Here is a 21,586-nt window from a genome sequence, read left to right as displayed (position 1 = left end):
CACAACATTTTAAAATTCTGCATATTTTATTTGTCAATAAATAAATGTGGAAGCTCCAGCATGGCAGTGGGGAGCACAGGCCACTGGCTGCATGGAGGTGGGAGATCACCCTGCAGCCTCCCCTCCCCACCCCACCCCTTGGAACACAGACTCAGAAGTGAGGCTGCACCCGACCCTGACACAGTACAAGGGCCAGGCCTGCCCCAGAAACACCCCAGGGCCCTGTACCTCCATGCCATGCTCACCAAGATAGCGAGAGGGACATGGGCCCTGTACCTCCATGCCAAGCCCTGGCCCCTGATCCAAGTGTAGAGCAGGCAGGCTCAGCCCAACAGGATCCAAATGTGGAGGGGCTTAATGTGGGGGAACCCCGGTGTGGGGTGAGAAAGTTCTGTGTGGGGCAATCTGGGTGCAGGTGGCTTGGTGTTGGGTCCAGGTGCAGGAGGGATCTGGATGAACCAGGGCTCGTTGTGGGGTTCCAGGTGCAGGGGAATGACACCCTGCAGCGAGGCCCAGGGGAAGGTGGTTGGGGCTCGGCGAGGGGAGGGGGGGTCTGAATGTGGAGGGAAGGGGTTCAGATGGGGATTTGGGGGCTCAGCAGGGGGGCCAGTGCTGAGAGAGTGGGGCTTGGTTGGGGAGGGTCCAGGTGCTCACAGGGGTGGGAGTCCATGTGTGGAGGGATCATCGGGGTGGTCCAGGTGCAGGGCAGATGGGGCTCACCAGAGTGAGGGTTCGAGTTTTGGGGGCTCAGTGGGGAGTTATCCAGATGCAGGGGTGGGAGTCCAGATGCAGGGGGAGCGAGGCTTAATGGGGGAGGGAGGCCTGGGTGCAGGGGGTTTTGCATGCAGGGGAGAGGGGCTCAGCCACGGTCCAGATGCAGGGGGAGTGAGGCTCGTGGTGGGTCTGGGTCCAGAGGGTCTCCGGATGCAGGTGGGGCTTGGCAGGGTGGGGGTTCTGGTGCAGAGTGCTCGATGAGGCGGGGGGGGTTCTCTGTATGGGGAGATCCAGCTGCACGGGGGTTGGACAGACGGGGGAGCAGCTCCCCATACAGTGAGCCCTTCCCCCATTGCTGAGGAGCGATAAGGGCAGGAAGTGAGGGGAGATGGAGCTTCCTGCAGCCAGGGGAGGTTTCTAGGTGTGGGTCTAATCTGGTCCCAGCCCCAACCACTCCCTGCAGAGGAAGAAGACCCATCCTCCCCTGCCCAGCCAGGACTAGCAGTCGAGCCCACTTCAGGGTAGGAAGCACCGGCCAGGGTGTCCCCAGCCCACCCCAACCCACAGTGATTTACCTCTCTAACAGCTCCTCCAAGTGCCTGAAACAACACACCCACACTGCCGGGGAGGTGCGTGTGACTGCTTTTGTGTCTTCCCTTTGCTTTCCCATCAGAAAGTCATTTTTCTGTGGGTAAGCAAAGAAATTGGGGGGGGTAAGAGATTAATTCTGCGCACGTGCAGTCATGCAGAATTCCCCCAGGAGTAGGAGATGGATATTGTGACAGACAATAGAAATTCTAGATTTTTCTACTAAAGGTGTCCCCAAGCATCCTGGGATCTTTTTAAAATGTCTCCAGCTACTTCTTTTTGAATTCATCCTTGAATATCACTTCTATGCAGAATATACTCAATCTATATTACTCTTCACTGTTTTTCTCCTTTTCTCGGTTTGTCTCTCTTGGCTTGTGATCTTGATCTTCATATATTATATCCACAAGATATTATATCCACATTGCCACCTGCTCTCTGCCTCCTCAATTTAAATCTGAACTTCACCTCAAATCTTCAGAACTCAAATGTTCAACTTGACCTTGAACTCACTTGTTTTCTACCTTTCCCAGATCACCTACATTGGAAACAAACTGTCTTGACCATTCTTCTGCCAAAACTGCTCTGCTTTCATCTGTTCTTCCTAAGTAATATAAACTCCTTCTTTATGGTCCCCCTAAAATGCAATTTTTTGAAATTCAATTTGTACAAATGCAGCTGCTCACGTATGCACCTGCCTGGAGACAGTAACATCACTCAGTCTCAGATACCTGTATTGGATGCCCGTTCACTTCAGAATACAGAACAAAAATCTCTCTCCTAATCTTCAAATCCTCCACATACTTTCCAATGCTTCCACTGAATCTCCTTCTCCTGCCCATTCCCTCATTCCCCCAATGCCAGACTTCTACATTGAGGGAAACAAACCTGTTCACATACAGGAATCTTGAAACAGGATCCCTGTTACGCTGTGACCAACTGACTATTCCCTCTGGTTAATGACTCCTTATCTCTCTCTAAAAACAACCAATGTCTTCTCCCTGAAGCTTGGAAACTATGCCCCATCACCTTCCTAGCATATTTACAGGTACAAATAACAGTACATTATTTTCACACACTCAGTAAAACTTTAGCAATCTGCTTTATCCACATCAATTTTGACCTAGTTAATCTACCTTATAAAATGGACCAGATCAGCTCTTTCAATGCGGTTTTACTGCCAAAATGTATATAAAATAATGTCTAACCTACTATACAATAGATTGGATTATAAAAATATGTTTTACCCAAGGAATACATTTAGAATATACTATAACCATAACATACAGTACAGAATTATGTTATTTTCTAAACAACAGAATTAGAAGTACAAACGTACAATTTCTAGGCAGTACCGGGATTACAATGGCACCTGTGGCGCCACTGAGCTGGGCCCATGCTCAGAAGGGGCCCCAACCTGCTCCACTTGCACTGCGCCCCGAGACCCCGCCAGCCCACTGGCTCTCCCCTGCCCACCACTTGCTCCTCTCAGCCAGCCAAGGGCTCCTCTCAGCCAGCCAAGGGCTCCTCTCAGCCCCCTGGCCCCACCCGCCAGCTCCTTAATATATATTATATACAATATTACATATATATGCATGCTTTTTCTAAAGACTCATTCAAAACATCTTTCAAAAACCATTTACACTTACCTATAGCATTCAGGAGGCACAATGTCAACATTAAAGTTAAGCATAAGTCTCTAAATGTTAGATGCACAACTACTACATTTGTACAAGTAAATCAGGACTATTCAGTTTGCACATACACATGTGGCAATTGCACATCAACATAATATATGGCGAACAATGAGACTATCTGTGGTAATAAACTCTATGTTTGATTATAGCTATTTGCAGGGTCCTACAATGCACATGTAAATTCAGACTCCAATCTCTGTTCAGCAAAGCACTTAGGCATATACTTAACTTTAAGCACATGCTAATGTCCCCACTGAAATCAATGGGACTTAAGCATGTGGTTAAAGTTAAGTATGTGCTTAAATGTTTTCCTTAGAAACCAAGTGAAAATTTCCCCCCAAAAAAGTAATAATCGTTTATTTAATTTTTGGGCAAATTTTCCAGTTTACATGTTAAGTGGCTTTAGTCACTTCACAACAATATTTTATACGAGTGCTCTTTACCGACACAAATGTTTGTTTTGAAACATTTGTTACCTGAATTTTTCACAGATTCAATAATCATTGAATTTTAAATTCCTGATAAAGGTAGGTTAGTGTGAGTACCATCATGTTTGGTTGCACTAGAGAACTGGGATCTGATTCTGATCTGATTTACACAAATTTAACACCCATTGGCTTCAGTGAAGTTACTCCTTATTCACAGTGATGTAGGTGAGAGCAGAATCAGGCCTCTTGAATTCATCAGATTGTAAATGTGGCATTGAAAGTACATTAGATTTCCAGACAGGAAAAACATTGCTTGGACCTTGAACAAAAGCCCATGATTATTTAAATACTAAATTTACATCCGTCATTAGATTTGTGGTTAAAACAGTCATCTCTCTATAAATTTCCTCCCACCCCCTCAAAATAAATAAAAATAAATAAATTTTAAAATATCTATTAAAGCTTCTTTATACTTCTCATGTAAACTTCTGATTTTGAGACCATGCCACCAAGACATAGGCTTGCCAAAATTATTTCAAGAAATATGTTCAGCTAACCTTTGGGCTGGCACCTTATTCTGGCTATTCTCTGCCTTAAGACGTAGAAAGCTGCAAAACAAATGTCCAAAAAAAGAAATTCCAGCTTTTTTTTTTTCCTGTAAGGAAGATGGACTTGGCTTGGGTTTTTATCAACTTGCTACATTCCTGGAGACTTACACACATTTAACAGTCAAAGCTTCTCTGAAATAAAAAAAATTCTGGAACATATTTAAAAATGGAATCACCTTACTATTTTGTTATGAGATTTAACAAATACATGATGTGATATAAAAGTGATTACAATTAATGATGTTATGCTATTCTTATTCAGTCAGTCAATGAGCTTGGCAAAGAATAATAGCCACTTCACCCAGCTGTAAAAATTATCTTATTTCAGGGTTCAAGTTCAGTGTTTTCAATAATACAACATAATCACGGTTTTCTTAAAGAGACAGTATCCTGTCATTTAAATATACAAGCTCGTATAGATTTTCCCATATAGCCAACATAAAGAGTTAGCATCTGGATACTAACTTTTGTGTAATTAAAATAATGTGCACTTTACGTATCGGAACAGCTGTCACCAATAAAGATGCTGGCATATAAATTGCTGGTCATCTTTACAGTGTTTCAGTTTTGATTGTCCATCTGAATTAAAGCTAATACTTAGCAACCTTTTCTACTCTTACTAACATATGTAAACAAATAACTTAAAACAAAATAAAATGCAAACACCAGATTTGTGTTTCCCAGTTCAAATATTTGCAAATAAAATGGACTGTCAGTTACATTAAGTAGCACTGCTTGGGACCTTATGTGATCTTACTATAAGAGCCTGAAACTTACAGTTCTTGGTTTTCTAGCGTCACAGGATGTGATTCTGATTTCACTTACACTAGTTACATCGGTGTAAAACAGGGGAGAAAAAGAAGAATAAGTCCCCAAAGTTCTGTTCCAAAGCCCATTGAAGTCAGTGGAAGGATTTCCATCAACTTTGGAACAGGCCCTAAGCGTAACATTTAAGTGCTACAAGAGAAAAATCTAAATAGCCAAACCACATTACTGAAAAAAACTAGATTACAAAATTCTTGTATTTGAAGGGTGGAATGGATGCAATCTGAGAGGGAAGGATACTGTTTCTTTAACACCACTTAAAATATTTTCTGATATTTTAAAACATGCTTTTGAACTGAAAAATGTAATTGAATAAAAATAGCAAAACCACAGTATTGTTTTACATAGCAATATTAAAGCAGTAGTGCAGTTCTGTATACAAATGTCTATTTTTTTTAGAATATTTAAAGATGCACAAAAAACTTCTGTTCCTTTACATAAAATAGATATGTCTAAAATAGATATATATCAATATATTGCATATGTGCAAATCTAGCGAATTATACTGGATTAAATTAGGCCCCAATCCTGCAGTCATTGAAATCAATGGCAAAAATCCTATGGATTTTAATAGGCCCTCTAGGAAACAGCCAATCTGTCTCAACTCAGTATTTCCAAGGCTCATTAGCGACACAAAGCATGGTTTTGCTTTTAGTTGAGATTAGTGCATCTTAGACCATACAGAATTGCATTTCCATTTAAAGCATTGTTATGCCCAGAAAATAGAAATCCTAAACAATGAGGCCTATTCTCCCATCAATGCATGAAGGGATTTATATGGTAACTCCCATCAATGCTAATGAGAGCTACAAAAAAAACCTCCATACAGGCATCAATGAGAGTATAAACCTTGTGTTTGCAGTTCTCTTTAAAATGTTTATCAATATATTTTACACCATTTAGAAAAATATTTATTTTATCTCATAAAGACAGGAGGAGCAGCAGCAGCAGCATCTACCATATAGTTTCTTCGCAGCTATTGTGAGAAGGCAGCATCATGCAAAATTTCCAGCAAAGCACTTGGTTACATCTGCATTTCTAGCACCCTCTGTGTATACTTGTGAAAGCCCCACTCCTTGGTGTCGGTAATATAAAAGCTCTGGGATAGTGCATTTTACTATGTTTGGCTAAAACTACCAAACCACTTCTGCATTACTGAGGCTGGTTTGTGTAGTCTTATACATTACTTTTACCAATGGGATGAATATTGAATTGTTTAATTCCTTTGACTGCCCTGCACCTATGCCATTAAACATAATCACAATTACTTCAGTGGAAGATGGTAGGAAATTTGATCATTGGCCTATTTTTGTTAAGATCTCTTTATAAGATCCTCAGTTACCTCAATGGTGGAAGATGATAGATAGATGTTATTTTAAGTACACCCATTGTTACTAAAGACTTCTCAGGACATCTCACATAGACTTTGTTATTGCTAAGGAGAGTTCCATTGTTGGATGGCCGATGGTAATAACTTATATCATTATTAAAAAAAATAAAATCTACTGTAGGAATTTCAGTTAAACACTTCCTACTGATATGCCACTTCTACCTTTCTGTCCAATGGCATTATGCATTTGAAGACAAATGGCCAAATCCTCAGGTGGTATAAATTGGTATAGCTCCATCGACCTCAATGGAGCTGTACCAGTTCACATCAGCTGAGGAGCTGACAGAATAGCTACCACCAATTTATTTCAACTGAGGATTTAGCCTTCATATTTGCACATATTTGAATGTAGGAAGAAGATTTCTTCTTACCACTGTCCCTAGCAAAGGAGTTGTCCAATCTGCATTCAAAATGAAACTTCAAATTGCTTTTTATAGCTATTCCTTCAAAAGATTTACATTTTGATTTCTACTTTATCTTAATAAAGTCTTTCATTCTCAAAACCTTATTTACTAAAATAAGTTTAGATCTTGGCTGTTGTACTTCAGCTACAATTTCAGACAATTTAAAATGGAAGACAAATGTTCTCTGGGCAACGCACAGCATGAATGTTTAGTGTAGCTTAACTATGTAAAACTGGCATACAACTGAGCTGCAAATAGGCATGCAGGCAAGTCCAAAGCAGGTGAATCTTACATAAGAAATATATGGACATATAGAAACAGTCTTGTATGGCCACTGAAAGAACCACAGAAACATTTGTGATCTAAATAGAATCTTGGTTCTTGTTTAGCAACATAGACGTGAATAATTCAGTCAAATGGACCAATACGTCAAACAAAGAATAACTGTTCCGATGAGCAACTCAGATTATTGCTTAGATAATGTAATGGGGAGTGGGGGGAACCCTCAAACAAGCCACACTGAATTGTTGGCAGGTGCAGAACTGCCACTCTCATGCTGAAAAATCAAGAGAGAGTTTCCATGGGCCATATCATTTCTATTATAAGGCACTGCGTTGAAACAATATCTTTTTCCATCCTGTACCTTAACTATCTGTTATGCTAAACCCCAGAATAATCCTCTTCAGTATACAGTAATGTTGGATGCATTGTTTATACATGTCATCTAGCTGGTTAACGTATTTCTCAGCCTGGTTGAGCCAGATCCTCAGCTAGTGTACATCAGCACAGCTTCACAGACTTCTGGCCCAACAGAGACATTTGCAAGTTTAGGCCTGGATTGCCCTCTCGTATAGAAATATCCAGGGGAGGCAACCCTGGTGAGAAGACAACTACCATCATAGGGTATTCTCTGAACCATTCCATCAGGGGAGGGCAGCTTCTCCCAACTGAGGACTGCCCTCAAGCGCTGTGGATATCCTAGAATATACAGAGGACAGGGCAGGTCATAAAGAGGCTCATCACCAGCTCTGGGACTCTCAGTGCCCCATCAGCCCACTAGCAGTGAAGCTCCATTGGAGATAGGCTGCCAGGATTCCCTTGAGCTGCTGTTGCCTCTGGAATCTCCATCTGCCCAGGAATTTCCCATCATAGATATGGAGGCTGAACAATTCAAGCAGTCTGAGGCTGCATTAACTTTCCTCTGGCTTTTCTGCTGGTGCCTGGAGGGAGGGAGGGAGGGAGGTAGGTAGGTAGGTAGGTGTGTGTGTGATGATGCATGCCCAAATCTTTGCTATTTTGGCTCATCCCATACCCAGCTGCACATTTCAGACCCATGGAGGAGGCCTTGGGAATGGACAGCAGGCCCGTCGCAAAGCTGTTTACAAAACAGGAGTTTTCCACATAGAAGGTCCCCTTTGCACTACTACAACTGGGGGAACCATTGAACCCTAGCTGATTCATCATTTAGTTGTCTTAAGCTAATCAAGTGACAGGCTTGTCTTTTATGTAACAGTTATTCATACATGCTTTTAAAGTGCATTCACTGCATGCAGGCACATAGGTACAAAGGCATACAATTTAATTAGAAAAAAAAGAGTACCGTGGGTATCTATGCTGTAATCAAAATACTCTGGAGGAAGAAGGAAGTGAGAAAAAAACCATATGAGCTGGGCTTTAATTTTGTGCAGCACTTGGATACCACAGCAATAGGCATTATGTAAAAACCCAAGAGAGCTTCATATTTTTAAGCATCCATATCTTGCACTTGCTGCAGACACAGTACTACTACATAAGTAAGGGTTGCACAACTGGGAATTTATGAAGTAATTTCAGTTTTGGAATTTAAAGATGCAAAAAGCAAACTAAAGCGGAAATGCTACCGATTACTCCACATGGACCAATCACTGTGTACACTCACAGGCCCACGGAAATCAAGGGAGCACCAAACAACTGCAAGGATCTGCCTGTGCAGGGCAATTTGCAGGATCAGGGCCTCAATATCTGAACGTCTCCATTTTTATTAATACATAAAAATAAACTACCAATTAAAATATTATATTGGTTTTAAAAGTTTCAGTCACTTCAAAGTTAGCCCTTGTATGCCAGGTTTAATCCACAAGCCAAATCTCCACATCAGACCTATTAATCCCAGAAACACTGTTTGATCCTTCACTGTATTAAATAAGAATGGTTATGGTATAGGGTCAGTATTTTTAAAAGTCTCTAAAATTAGGCTCCTAAATCCCACTGGGTCAATTTTCTGAGTGCTGAGCACATACAAGTCTCGTTATAGTCATCTGGAGCTGCAGGTGTTCAGTGCCTTTGAAAATCTTGCTATTTTTACTTAGGAACCTCAATATGGACTTAGATAGCTAACTTAAATTTGCACTGGTGTTCACAAACTGATTCTGGGAAAACATCAGAGGCATAATCCAAAATGCTTGGGAGCTCTTTCAATTATTTCAGCTGTTGTAGCATCCCCTAAAAAATGTGCCAGTTTTGGAAGGAGGATTTGGGAGTATCATCATAATGTTCAGCGTAGGTCTTCATCTCCTTTCTAACAATGAGACAGGTTATTTTTACTGACATGGTACAGATGTGAGGGGCTAAACTTAGTGGTGATGTTCAAGGCATTGCAAATTCACTTACAGTGAAGTAGACGAATGTATACCTGCTTATCTATGTGTAACAATCTAAGTTAGTGCAATTTACACACGGAGGCACTAGAAGGTGAAAAAAGATGTAAATTAAAGCAAGAACCAACTTCTTCCCCCAACTGTTTATTATTCTTCATACTCTCCTGTCTTATGGCTACAAGTTACCCCACCTTGCATTCCCTGACACTAATTTAGCCTCAGTAGGCTAAATTCAGAGGTGATGAGTGTGGGAGGTATAAGTTACATCTTGGTAAGTAGGTGTGAGTCTATGTTAGTCTAGAGAAGTAAGGAAGTCTAAGCCATTGTAGGAGGAGTATTAACTGGTAAAATATGCACATTAGACAGGTCATAAGAAGGTGTAAGTTACCTAGGGTAACCAGAAGTCCCGTTTTTAAAGGGACAGTCCCATATTTAAGCTCTCCTGCAGGTGTCCCGATTTTTTCTTAAAAACAGGCACATTGTCCCGTATTTTCTGTCTCCCACCCTCCCCATCAACACTGGTGGGTCCTGCTGCTGGGCAGATCCCTGCTTGCTAGCCGCCCTCCTACCAGTAGTGAGTGTGGGAATCCAGTGGCCGACGATGGGGGTGGGTGTGCAAGGCTGATGGTGGGGTGAAGATTCAGCACACGGGGCTGGCCGCTCCCCACACCAGTCCATCAGCACAGCCCCCGCTGCATGCCACCTCTCGGCCAGCAGGACCCTGACCCCTGTCCCATTTCCGACTGGCACTGGCTGCACGCTACAGTGGCTGGTGAGTGTGGGCAGGTGCCAGGCAGCAGCCAGTTACATGTCACCTCTGCTGCCCACCCATCAGCCTTTTATGTGCTCCACCTCTCAATTTCCTCCCTGCTTTGCCCCTTCACCGCTCCCCCCCAGATCTGCTGCTCCTCCATATCCCCATCAGCAGGGCTCATCCAATGCTGTGCGGACAACCAGACCCTAGTTGAAGTGCTCAGCTCACCAACAGCCTGGCCTGCAGGCTCCTTCCTTCACCCACTGCCTCTGGCTGGGCTGGCACCCCAGGAAAGACCAACACCCTCCCGCCCGGGGTTCTGGCCTGGAGGAGCCACGCCCTGCATGTGCCAAAGCCCTGCACAGCGCTGGCACGGGGAAGCCTCTATACCCCTCAGCTAAGTTCTGGAGTGGCAGGGGAATGGAGGAGAAGTGATTTCCAGCCTGTTCAAGACCCAAACTTGCAGGCTCCACAGCAGCCCCTCCATTCCCTACACCTCTGCCCTAGGTCCTGCCCCCAGGGAGTGTGGGGCTGCTCTGTCCTCTTGGCACCCTCCCCTGCTGAGCCACCTCTCTGGCCGGGTTCGCTGAAGCCCCTGCAGTCAGGTTCCCTGGGCCTGGTGCTTAACCCCTTCCTAACCCCTTCCCCACCCCGTAGCTGGGGGCGCAGGGCACAGGAGGTGGCTGGGTTATGACAGTGGCCAGCAGCAGCCTGGAGATGTTAGCTGCCTTTCAACATGGTGTGGGCAGGAATGGACAAGCTGCTTCCAGTCACAGGCAAGGTTGGGGGGGGGGGGGAGAAAGAGAAGAGGAGATTACTCACCTTATGTAATAACTGACATTCTTCGAGATGAGTGTCCCTGTGGGTGCTCCATCCAGGTCAAGGTGCGTCCCTGCACCTTCAAACAGAAATTTTCACAGCAGTTCCCGTACGGGGCTGCGCATGCACGGTGCCTGCCTCGCACGCTGTCAGTGCTTGAACAGCACGTGCACAGCCCGAACTCCTCAGTTCCTTCTCTACAATGAAGCCTGCTCCAAAATCCGAAGTAGAGGGGAGAAGGGTGGGTATTGGAGCACCCACAGGGACACTCATCTCAAAGAACGTCAGTTACTGCACAAGGTAAGTAACCTCCTCTTCTCCTTCGAGAGGTGTCCCTGTGGGTGCTCCACTCCAGGTGACTGAAAAGCAGTATCTCTTAGAATGGTCCGGACTTCAAATCTGGTAAGAAAGTTATTGATAAGACAGTGCGACCTAGTCAGGTGTCCAATGATGGACTCTGCATGAGAGTATAATGTTTAGCAAACATAAGGTCTGAAGCCCAGGTGGCCACCTTGCATATGCTGGAAAGCGGGACGTTGCAGAAAAATGCTACGGAAGTGGACATTAATCTAGTAGAGTGTGCCTTGATTGCCGCAGGAAGTTGGACTCATTTCAATTGGTAACACAGACGTATGCAGTCTGCTATCCATTTGGATAGTGTCTGGGTGGAGATCGCTTTGCCCTGAGATCATTGAGTGATAGCTATAAAGAGCCTAAGGATCTGTCTAAATGGCTTCGCTCTATCAAGATGGAAGGATAACACTCTACGAACGTCAAGCGTGTGCAAATGCATTAGCATGTGGTTTTGGGAAGAATGTTGGTAGGTGAATAGGTTCGTTTAGGTGAAAGGATGAATGCACCTTAGGAAGGAATTTAGGATGTGTACGAATGTAACTGTCTCTGAAAAGGCAGTATATGGAGGTTCGGCCATCAGCACTCCAAGTTCCTACACACATCTGGTGGATGTAATTGCTACTAAGAAAGCAGTTTTCATGGATAGTGTAAAAGGGAGCAGGTAGCCAAGGGCTCAAAGGGTTTATCAAAGCTGTGAGGGCCAGGTGTAGGTCCCATGGCTCTGCCAGTGGTCTTACGTCTGGGTAGAGCGTTTGGATACCTTTGAGGAATCTTTTGGTAACAGGATGGGCAAAAAAACAGTAGTGTTATATACCTTGTGGTGGAATGTTGTGATTGCCTCTAGGTGAACCTTTACCGAGCTAAGAGAAAGCCCAGCTACTTTGAGTTCTAGAAGGTAGTCTAGAATCAGTGGAAGAGGGGCGGAAGCCGGAGGGGTGTGTCTGAAGTGTTGAACCTTTTCCATTTCTGCAGATAGGTAGTGCACATGGTAGTACTGAGCATGCTAGTTCCTCATTAGAGAGCCATTGAGCAGCCATGCTTTGAGGTGGAGCATCGCTATGTTGGGGTGATATAACTGGCCCCTGCGTCATGATAGTAGGTTGGGGAGTGGGGGAAGCGAGATCGGGGGACGGACGGACATCCTTGTTAGAAAGGGGTACCACGGTTGCCTGGGCCACTTTGGAGCTGTTAGAATGACCTGGGACTTGTCTGGCCTTATTTTCTGTACCACTCTGTTCAGCAGAGGTATTGGTGGGAATGCATACAGCAGAGTGTCAGGCCAAGTGATCATGAATGCATATCCCAGAGAATTCTCTCCCAGACTTGCTCTGGAACAGAATGGACGTTTCTTGTGGATTGCAGTTGTGAAGAGATCCAGTGGGGGATAGCCCCAGCTCTGGAAAATGTCATGTAGAATGGTGTCATTTAGCTCCCACTCGTGATGGAGGGGGAAGGATCAACTGAGCTCATCTGCCATAGTGTTCTGAGAACCTGGGAGGTGTGAGGCTGAGATGTGAATATTGTGTTGGAGGCACCAGTTCCAAAATTTTATAGCCTTGGTTGCACAGGGAGTGGGATTGAGCTCCCCCTTGTCTTTTATGGAAAACATACATGATATGTCAACGGTCATGACTCTGATCTTGTGGTTCTTGATGAGGGGAAGAAAATGGAGGCAGGCATTGCGGACAGCTCGGAGCTCTAGCAGGTTAACATGAAGCGTCGTTTCTGTAGAAGACCAGAGGCCCTGAGTCGTGAGATGGTCCATGTGTGCTCCCCAGCCGGTGAGGGATGCATCTGTCATGATGATAATGGAGGGAGGATCCTGCAGGATGCGAACCCCAAAAAACAGGTTGAGAGGAAAGGTCCACCATATGAGCAAATCTTTGACTTTTGAGGGCATAGTTAGCAGTCTGCTTAGTCTGTGCACGTTGATGTTTGTAGACTGGCTAGCCAGCTCTGTAGGCATCAAATGTACAGGCATGCGTTCCTGACGACAAATGTGCATGCGGCCATGTGGCCTAAAAGTTGTAGGCAGTCTCGAGCGGTGACCTGTGGGCTGCTCTGTACCCTCATGAGGAGGTTGCTCAGTGTGTGAAAGTGATGCAAGACCTGTGGTGGAATCGAGGTGGGCTCCTATGCAGTCTAATTGCTGGGTAGGATGTAAAGTAGATTTGTTTATGTTTATTTGCAGGCCAAGGCTGTGAAAGCAATGTACGGTTGTGTAGGTCACTCAAATGGCTTCCAACCACGTTTGAGACTTCAGGAGACAGTTATCCACGTAAGGAAAAATAATGATTCCCTTTTTTCTGAGGTGTGCCATTACAACAGCTAGAATTTTGGAAAAATCTCAGGGAGCAGATGAAAGGCCAAAGGGCAAAACCCTGTACTGGTAATGATCCACGCCCAACACAAAACTGAGAAAGCATCTGTGGGCATGGTGTATAGTGACGTGAAAATACGCATCTTGCAGGTTGAGGGCTGAAAACCAATCTCCCTGCTCCAACGCCGAAATGATTGTTGACAGTGTAACCATCCTGAGTTTTTGTTTCTTGACGAACCTGTTTAGTTGTTGAAGATCGAGAATAGGTCGTCATCCCCCCACTTTTCTTTTCGGTGAAGAAATAGCGTGAATAAAATCCTTTCCCTCGGTGTTGAGTGGGTACCCGCTCCACTGCTCCTAGTTGTAGAAGACGGTGCACCTCTTGACAGAGCAAGTGTTCATGAGAAGGATCCCTGAAGAGGGATGGGGAGGGAGGGTGGGTGGGAGGCATGGAGAGGAAGGGGTTGATATAGCCCAATTGGATGATTTCTAGGACCCATTTGCTCATAGTGATAGCTTCCCAGTTGGTGAGGAATGGGAGCAGATGGTGTCCAAAAGGACGGATGGTTGCAGTAGGCGCTGGAGTGGGTGGGAGGTCTTCTATACCCTTGACCAAGGCTTCAAATCTGCTTGTTCAGTGGAGGGGGTTGAGACGCTGTGGATGGTGGGAAGCATCATTGTTAGGTTCTTCATTTTTGCTGCAAATAGTTTCTCGCCATCAAAAGGAAGATCTTCAATAGTGCTCTATCTCCCGTGGGAAGGAGGAGGAACCAAACCATGAGGCCCGCCGCATGACAATGGCTGTGGATCTGGCAGCCATGTCAGCACCATCAAGGGCAGCCTGAAGAGCCATATGGGATATCATCTGTCCCTCAGAGACCACGGCTTTAAATTATCGCCACTTGTCCTCAGGAATGTCATTAATAAATTCCATGAATTTAGCATAGTTCCTGTGGTCATACTTTGCTAATAGAGTCACATAGTTCACCACCCTAAATTGTAAGGTGGAAGATGAATACACTTTGCAGCCAAATAAGTCCATCCTCTTGCTATCCTTATCAGATGGGCTAGACCAGAAATATTGCTGTTTATTTTCCTGGTTGGCCGCCTCAACCAGCAACGAATTGGGCAACAGGTGTGTAAAGAGAAACATGGAACCTTTGGAGGGGATGTAATATTTGCGGTCCGCTCTCCTGCAGGTTGGGGGTATAGTGGTCGGGGTCTGCAATACGGTTTTAGCTGGTTCCATGATGGCCCCATTGATCAGAAATGCTATTTTGGAAGAGGTGACAGGTTGTAAAATTTCGGTAAGCTCGTGTTGGTGTTCAGACACTTCCTCAAGAGTGATCTTGAGCTCATCGGCAACTCTTTTAAACAAGTCCTGGAAGTGTGTGAAATCGTCAGCTGTTGTTGGTGGCGGAGGCATAAGAGCCTCTTTGGGCGAGACAGATGAGTGTTTATTAGTTGGAGTTTATTAGTCAGGTGCAATGTCCTCCACTTGCTGAGCTGTTGGTTTGTCTCGTAGCTCGGCATCATTGTTTGGGGAGAAGATCTAAGATACTCTCTGCGTGAGGTAGGACAAGTGCAATAATGTTTCTTATAAGATTCCCAGGGATTCCAGCATGGCCATTGGCCAGGGAAGGGTACGGGTGGTCCCATCCAAGGGTGGTCCCATCCATGGGTGGCCATACCAGGGTGGGAATTCCCTGGTATATGAGGAGTGGGATCTAAGATGTCCCTGAGTCACAGGTGTCTTAACAGGGGAAGAATAGTGTGGAGACAAAAATGCCATCCACATCCTCCCCACTCGAGAGGTGTGAAGGGGCAGGGGCTAGTTGTAAGTAAGGTGCCAACGGTCCCGGTGAGAGGTCAGTGCCTAGTAGAGGAGTCTCTGGGGTGGGAGAGATAGCCAGGTCTCTATGGTGGAGAAACTGGGGTGGTGCGACAGCTGACAGTGCTGAATGGTGATTCACTATAGGCATGTAAGGCGCTGTGTATTGAGACGGTGCCGATGCAGGAGGCGCAGTCAGTACTGGCAGCTCTCTGTGCTGAGCGGATGTAGCTGCCTGAGGCAGTATCTGCACCGTAGGCACCACGTGCTGAGCCGGTGCCAATGGTATAGGTGCTATAGACCCTGGGGGGGTCACGCACGGAGTCAGTGTTGAGAAGTATGTCACAGGGAGCACAGGTGCTGCAGCAGTAGTTTGTGGCATCAGTGCCGTCACACTAGTCAGTACCGGTTTCTTGTCGGTAACCGAACGGTGCCACATTGGAGGCGGGCAACTCAAAGCCTTGAGCCTCGGCACTGGAGCGTGTGGCCGCTGACATGCAGTTGGTGCTGGAGGTGCCTGAAGAAGTGTATGTGCTGAGCCGTGGAGTGGCCAGCACTGACATAGCCAAAGTCGTCAGCCACTGCTTGGAAGATGTGTGCCCCCTGAGAGGGGAGAAAGCCAGTCATTTCTTTGCCATTTTTTTTGGCACTTAATTCTGTCGGGAGGAAGACTGCTGGCCCGGGTCCAATGCGGGTCTGAGGGACTTTTTCAGTCTCAGGTCACTGTCCTTGCGGGTCCGCGCTTTAAGTTTAAATAGTGTACGCATTTTTTGGGTACATGGGATTCCCCCAAACATCGTACGCACTGAAAATGGCCATCAGGGATGGGGATGGCTTCTCTGCATGTTATGCATCTCTTGAGGCCTGGACAACCAGGTATATTGGGAGTCACTAACTCTGAGGTAAAGAATTTTTTTTTTTTTAAATAGGAGGTAAGTAATAACTAAAACTTATCTAAATAAGTAACAAAAACTAATTACTAGAACTGTATCTAAATAAAGGCTATGAAGAGTGAAACTAGTGGGACTGCTAAACTCTGTCTCTGGACAGGGACAGTAGAGAAGGAACTGAGGAGTCCGGGCCGTGCATGTGACAGCGTGCAAGGCAGGCACCACGTGTGTGTGGCCCGTATGGGAACTGCTGCGAAAATCTCCGATTGAAGGCGCAGGGACACACCTTGACCTGGAGTGGAGCACCCACAGGGACAACACTTGAAGGAGAAGAGATAAGCTCTGCAAAGACACAGGCCAGGTCATCCCTTCCCCCTCATTCTCCCCTGCGGCTGGAAGCAGCTCCCGTCCCTTCCCTCCCACATAGTGCCGAAATGCTCCTGCTGGCCACATTCTGGTGTGAACCATGGCAGAAATCTGGGGAGGGGAGGGCATGTGACCCTGCACGCACCCGCCCCCCCCAAGTGTTGCCTTGGGAAGACACGGTGTCAGGTACCGGGAGAGGCGGGTCTGTCCCGGGGCCCAGCCAGGCATGGAGGGCAGAGCGCGCCGGGCGGGGATGGTCAGTTCAGTCGGTCACCCCTCCCCATCTGGAGGGGGCGGGGCGGGTCGTGTACGTCACCCTTCCCTGTGTGAACCCTAAAGCCTTAAAGATAAGAAGGCAAATAAAAAGAATCCAACTACGCAGTATTTCTTTTAAATGGGGGCTCAGTCAGCTTGATGTTAATTTGAACATTGTACTGCATAGTTCTGATTGATTGCCGTTGAACTTGCTTGAATATGAGTAATTTTACCAGGTGCCCCGTATTCAGCATAGGGAAGTATGGTCACCCGAAAGTTACCCCAATTTTAACTCCCTCTAGACTTCCTTCTCACTTCTGAGTCTGGTCCGTTGTTAGTTTATTTTTAATTCTGACTCAGTACTTTTTGTCTTTGCATAAATGAGATTTGTTCCACCTAATAGTGGGCTGAGAAGTGGCAAAGAAAACACATGGCTAGTAGAAGAAGCCCTGTGCATATTGAGAGCCCTGCTCATAGAGAGTGATTCTGCTCTCACTGGGAGTTTTATTTTACCATAATGGGAGCAGGTGATTTCCCTCTGTACAGTAAAACGTCTGAAAGTTCCCAGCAAGGCCTGGATTGCCTTTTTCTATGCCAGCTTGATCTCTCATATTGAACACCACCACCCTGAAATGGATAGCTGGGGCAGATTTGCAATTTAGCTGCCTGCACCAGAAAGATTCACTTTCATTTAGTTTAACCTCCCATCATGAGCTACAGGACAGAATTTTCAAAAGGACTCAGCATCCATAATCAGCCAGATTTCCTCCCCATCCCGCACAAGAATTCGGCTCCCATTTAAGCACCAAAAGGAATTGTCAGTTTTTCAAAAGAGCTCAGCATGTTGGAAGTCATTTGGCCATAAGTATCTCAACGGGAGCTGCTAGGTGCTGAGCAGTTTTGAAAATGTGGCCCCAAGTGTGGGCATGGAGCACTGAAAAATCCATCTTTGAGCTCTTTTGAAAAGCTAGTTGAGAGTGAAGAAGATTAAATGATGGGTTTGGAGTTTTATGTTTTTAAAAATATGGCAGAAGAGAGAGAAGGGGGAGGGATTTTTGCCCCCATTTTAGTCTACAAAATATTTTAAAGGGAATCTGAAAAAAAAAAAAAAGTTCTTACAGTCACTATGAATGACGTCATCCCTATTCAATTCCAAAATCCAAACAGAAAAAATATGAAAGATTTATGTAGTGGGGATTAGTATAGATGCGCTTGCTGCAACAGAGCCGCCCCTTATAATATAATGCCACCCAAATAATGACATCAGAACTGCAGCCAGTCAATGTTTCTAAGCTTTTAACATCATTCAAAAACAGAATCAGTAGCAAAAGGGGAAGGGTGTACCATCCAGTAATGAAAGCAATAAGTAGCATCGTGTGAACAGACAGCAGACAGAGACCATGACATCAGAAAGGATGGGTTTAGCTATGCAACTGTTTTCTTTGTACTACATCTGTAAATATTGAAAACTGGTGGTCTGTAGGAACTGCTGCCATTTTGTCAGGCATAGTTGATGCGGCATGTTACAGAGACAATACTAACTATGTATTATCTCATGAACACTTAGCTTTTGTTCTTCCTTGTTTTGTTATTTTCCTTAATCTAAAATAAAATTCTAATACAAAATTTAGACTGGAATAATATGGTTACTTGTGTGTATGAAAACAATATAACCATTTTCCCCATAGTTCATGAAATACACATGTAGGAAGCATCAGACTCCTTTTGTTTCTATGATTGAATTCTAAAAGCATTAGGATCGGATGCCTCCTTGCAGTTAAATAAGTAATGATAATAATAATTTTGTAGCCTTGACATACTTTTCCATTAACTCTGTTGGAAGCAGTGATATCAGGAATAAAATACCAAATATTCCACAGAGTTTGAAACAGAAGATATGTGAAAAATGGGCTTTTGTTTGCTATTCTGAAAATTTCATAAGTAGACTTGAAAGCATGCCCACAAAGTCACTTAGACATGTCAATTAATAAATAAGTCAAGGGAGGCCCATCGATAATTATTAACTTCCTTTTAAAAAAGAAGTCCCTAGAACAGGGGTCGGCAACCTTTCAGCAGTGGTGTGCCGAGTCTTCATTTATTCACTCTGATTCGCGTGCCAGTAATACATTTTACCATTTTTAGAAGGTCTCTTTCTATAAGTCTATAATATTTAACCAAACTATTGTTGTATGTAAAGCAAATAAGGCTTTTAAAATGTTTAAGAAGCTTGTAACAGGGTGCTGGCTAGGAGAAACAAGCCTGGCCCCTGTTAACCCTGTTCCAGAGGAAAAAGGGTTAGTTGGGCTGGCTGAGGGGCCACACCCTAATTACCAGAGGGGATCCACCTGCAGGCCTGGGGAGCCAGCCTGCCCTATAAAGCTGGCTAAGAGACAGGAAGTGGGGGGAAGACAGGAAAGGGAGGAGCGTGGGCTCTAGATCCCTGCTGGCTGGGAAGCTAGTAGTCTCCAAGAGTGTTGGTCTCTGTAAATATTTGTAAATAGTAGGTGGTGGGAACGGACACAAACAATAAAAGGACACGGGTGCTGCACCTCCGTTGGTCTCTGGGCGTTTTTGGGGCCTAGGCCGGCAAGGACCAGGTTACAAAGCTTCATTTAAAATTAAATTAAAATACAGAGCCCCCCGGACTGGTGGCCAGGACCCAAGCAGTGTGAGTGCCACTGAAAATCAGCTCGCGTGCCACCTTCTGCACACGTGCCATAGGTTGCCTACTCCTGCCCTAGAATAATTTCAGACTTGACTCTATGCCTGAATCAAATCTAAGCAGTATGATTTTGAAAGATATATAATGTCAGATTTTCAAGGACAATTTATGGGTTAACTAAAAACAGCTGCTGTGACTAAATAAGAAATATTATGGAAGTATGATTTAGAGATGGAGTACTCTTCTAGTTTCTGTTAGAAAATTGTTAATTGTGTCTTTGAAACATATTCAGAACACTACCATAATTCTGAAACATGGAACATACACACTTAAAGAGAATACAGACCACAAGGAAAAGGGGGAGAAATCTTTAAAGTTTATGTGATGTCTTCCATGCTGCCAAGAGACAGAATGAGGGACTCTTTCACCCTCCCATTTCATAGCTGCTAATTGCTTTATGACAGCAACACTGTAACTTTCAAGACAGTATCACATTTTACTTCTAGAACTGTAGGGACATTTTCATGCCAACTATACACAAAGCTGAAAGAATTAAGCTCATCACTTTTTGCTATGGGGCAATAAAAATTCACTTTCTACTGTTAGTTATGTATTTTGTGCCATTATCACCATGAGCCATTCACTTCCTGAAACTATAATACAGGATGTACATCAAAGCAGAATTGGCAGTGGTGGGGAATTGAAGGTCAAATATGAAATACAGATTGGTTTCAACCTGAATGTTGCCACTGTGATGAGCTGAGCTCATTGTCACAACAAAAGTGAGAACTTAGCTGGTGAAGGGGAAATCAGAAGAACTAAATACTATTTAAATATAGTAAAACTCACTTATGCCTTGCTGCTTAGAGTATTTGTAGTATGACACACATGCTCTCTGTTTAATTTTAATTTGTATATTTGTGTTATAAAAGATGGCCATAGATTATATTACCTCTGGGTGCAATCCTTCCCTTTACAAATGTTTATATCAGGGAAATGACTATTTCTCTTACAAACTGCAGTTCTAAAATCCAAAGGACTGATGATGTGAGCCCATAGGTGCTAAATAGAATTCCATGCTTGTTATATTCCAACAGCACTTTACATCTATTTTTAATTAGTCACCGTTTTATTATCCATTAAATGCTGGATTGTATTAACCTTCTCCCTTTATAAGGGGTAACTATTATTGTTATTTACAGATTTGACCAAAACCTTTGCTTAGAGACTAGATTGGGATCTCTGCTGCCACTTTCTTTCACAGCACTGCAAAATGAGCAGTAATCAATGTTCACCTCTTAGCTCTGCTTGTATATTGTTTAGCAGAAATTTATCTAATTTTGCAAGCTGGATCAAAATGCAAAAGTTTCCAAAGGTCTGATCCTGCAAATACCTATGGGAAACTACTCACGAGTTAAGTATATATTAAGTGTTTTCAGGACAAAAACCTATAAATGTAACTGAGATCTCCTCCTCCCACCCTGGAAAAAAATCAGCACTTTTGTATTGCTCTGGTTACCAATGTAATGCTATTTTTAAAATTGATTTAATGAAGTCTTATTTATATGATTATCAATAGTTATAACAAGGATTATAACAATGCAAAAAATTCAGATGTGTCTCTATTAATATGTGATCTATTAAAAGGACACTGTCAGGTTGATTTAAACCCATAGATTGGGTTATAAAAGAAGGCTTTAACCTAACACCAATAAGGAACATTTCCAAGATGTTTTTGTTCAAATTCCAGCAATAGGTTGTTTGTTTTCCCTGGGATGTAAATATTTCCTCCCTGCAGTTTTTGCAAACCAAAACACTGCAGCCCTCTGTTAGGGCATGAGAGCCAGAAAGTAAAATTGATGAGAAACAAAAGAGAAACTGACTAGTCTATTTTCGTTGCCTAAACAAAATTTAATGCAAAAATACACCAACCAACAGTATTAACAGCAAAAGAGTAAATTAGATTTAATATTTCTTTCAGCTTTAATTATCTATGGTGCTATTAATAACACAAATTGCTTCTTAAAATATATGTTTTTTTAACC

At 44.0% G+C, this 21,586-nt stretch overlaps 1 protein-coding gene across 4 annotated transcripts in view; it reads right to left on the bottom strand.

The window, feature by feature from the left end:
• NPNT (nephronectin) overlaps positions 1-21,586 on the bottom strand; it is a 90,750-nt gene that overhangs the window by 66,083 nt on the left and 3,081 nt on the right. For 2 of the 4 annotated variants that reach the window (XM_026659863.2, XM_026659865.2), the window contains exon 3: positions 3,985-4,035. The exons of the other annotated variants lie outside the window; for them this stretch is intronic. In XM_026659863.2, coding sequence (XP_026515648.1) covers positions 3,985-4,035 — 51 coding nt within the window. The remainder of the gene's footprint in view (positions 1-3,984; positions 4,036-21,586) is intronic. 4 annotated transcript variants of the gene reach the window in all.

The sequence above is a fragment of the Terrapene carolina genome, unplaced genomic scaffold (assembly GCF_002925995.2).
Source record: "Terrapene carolina triunguis isolate 2854851 unplaced genomic scaffold, T_m_triunguis-2.0 Scaffold706, whole genome shotgun sequence".
Lineage (NCBI taxonomy): Eukaryota > Metazoa > Chordata > Testudines > Emydidae > Terrapene > Terrapene triunguis.
This window is presented reverse-complemented; position numbering and strand designations above follow the sequence as displayed.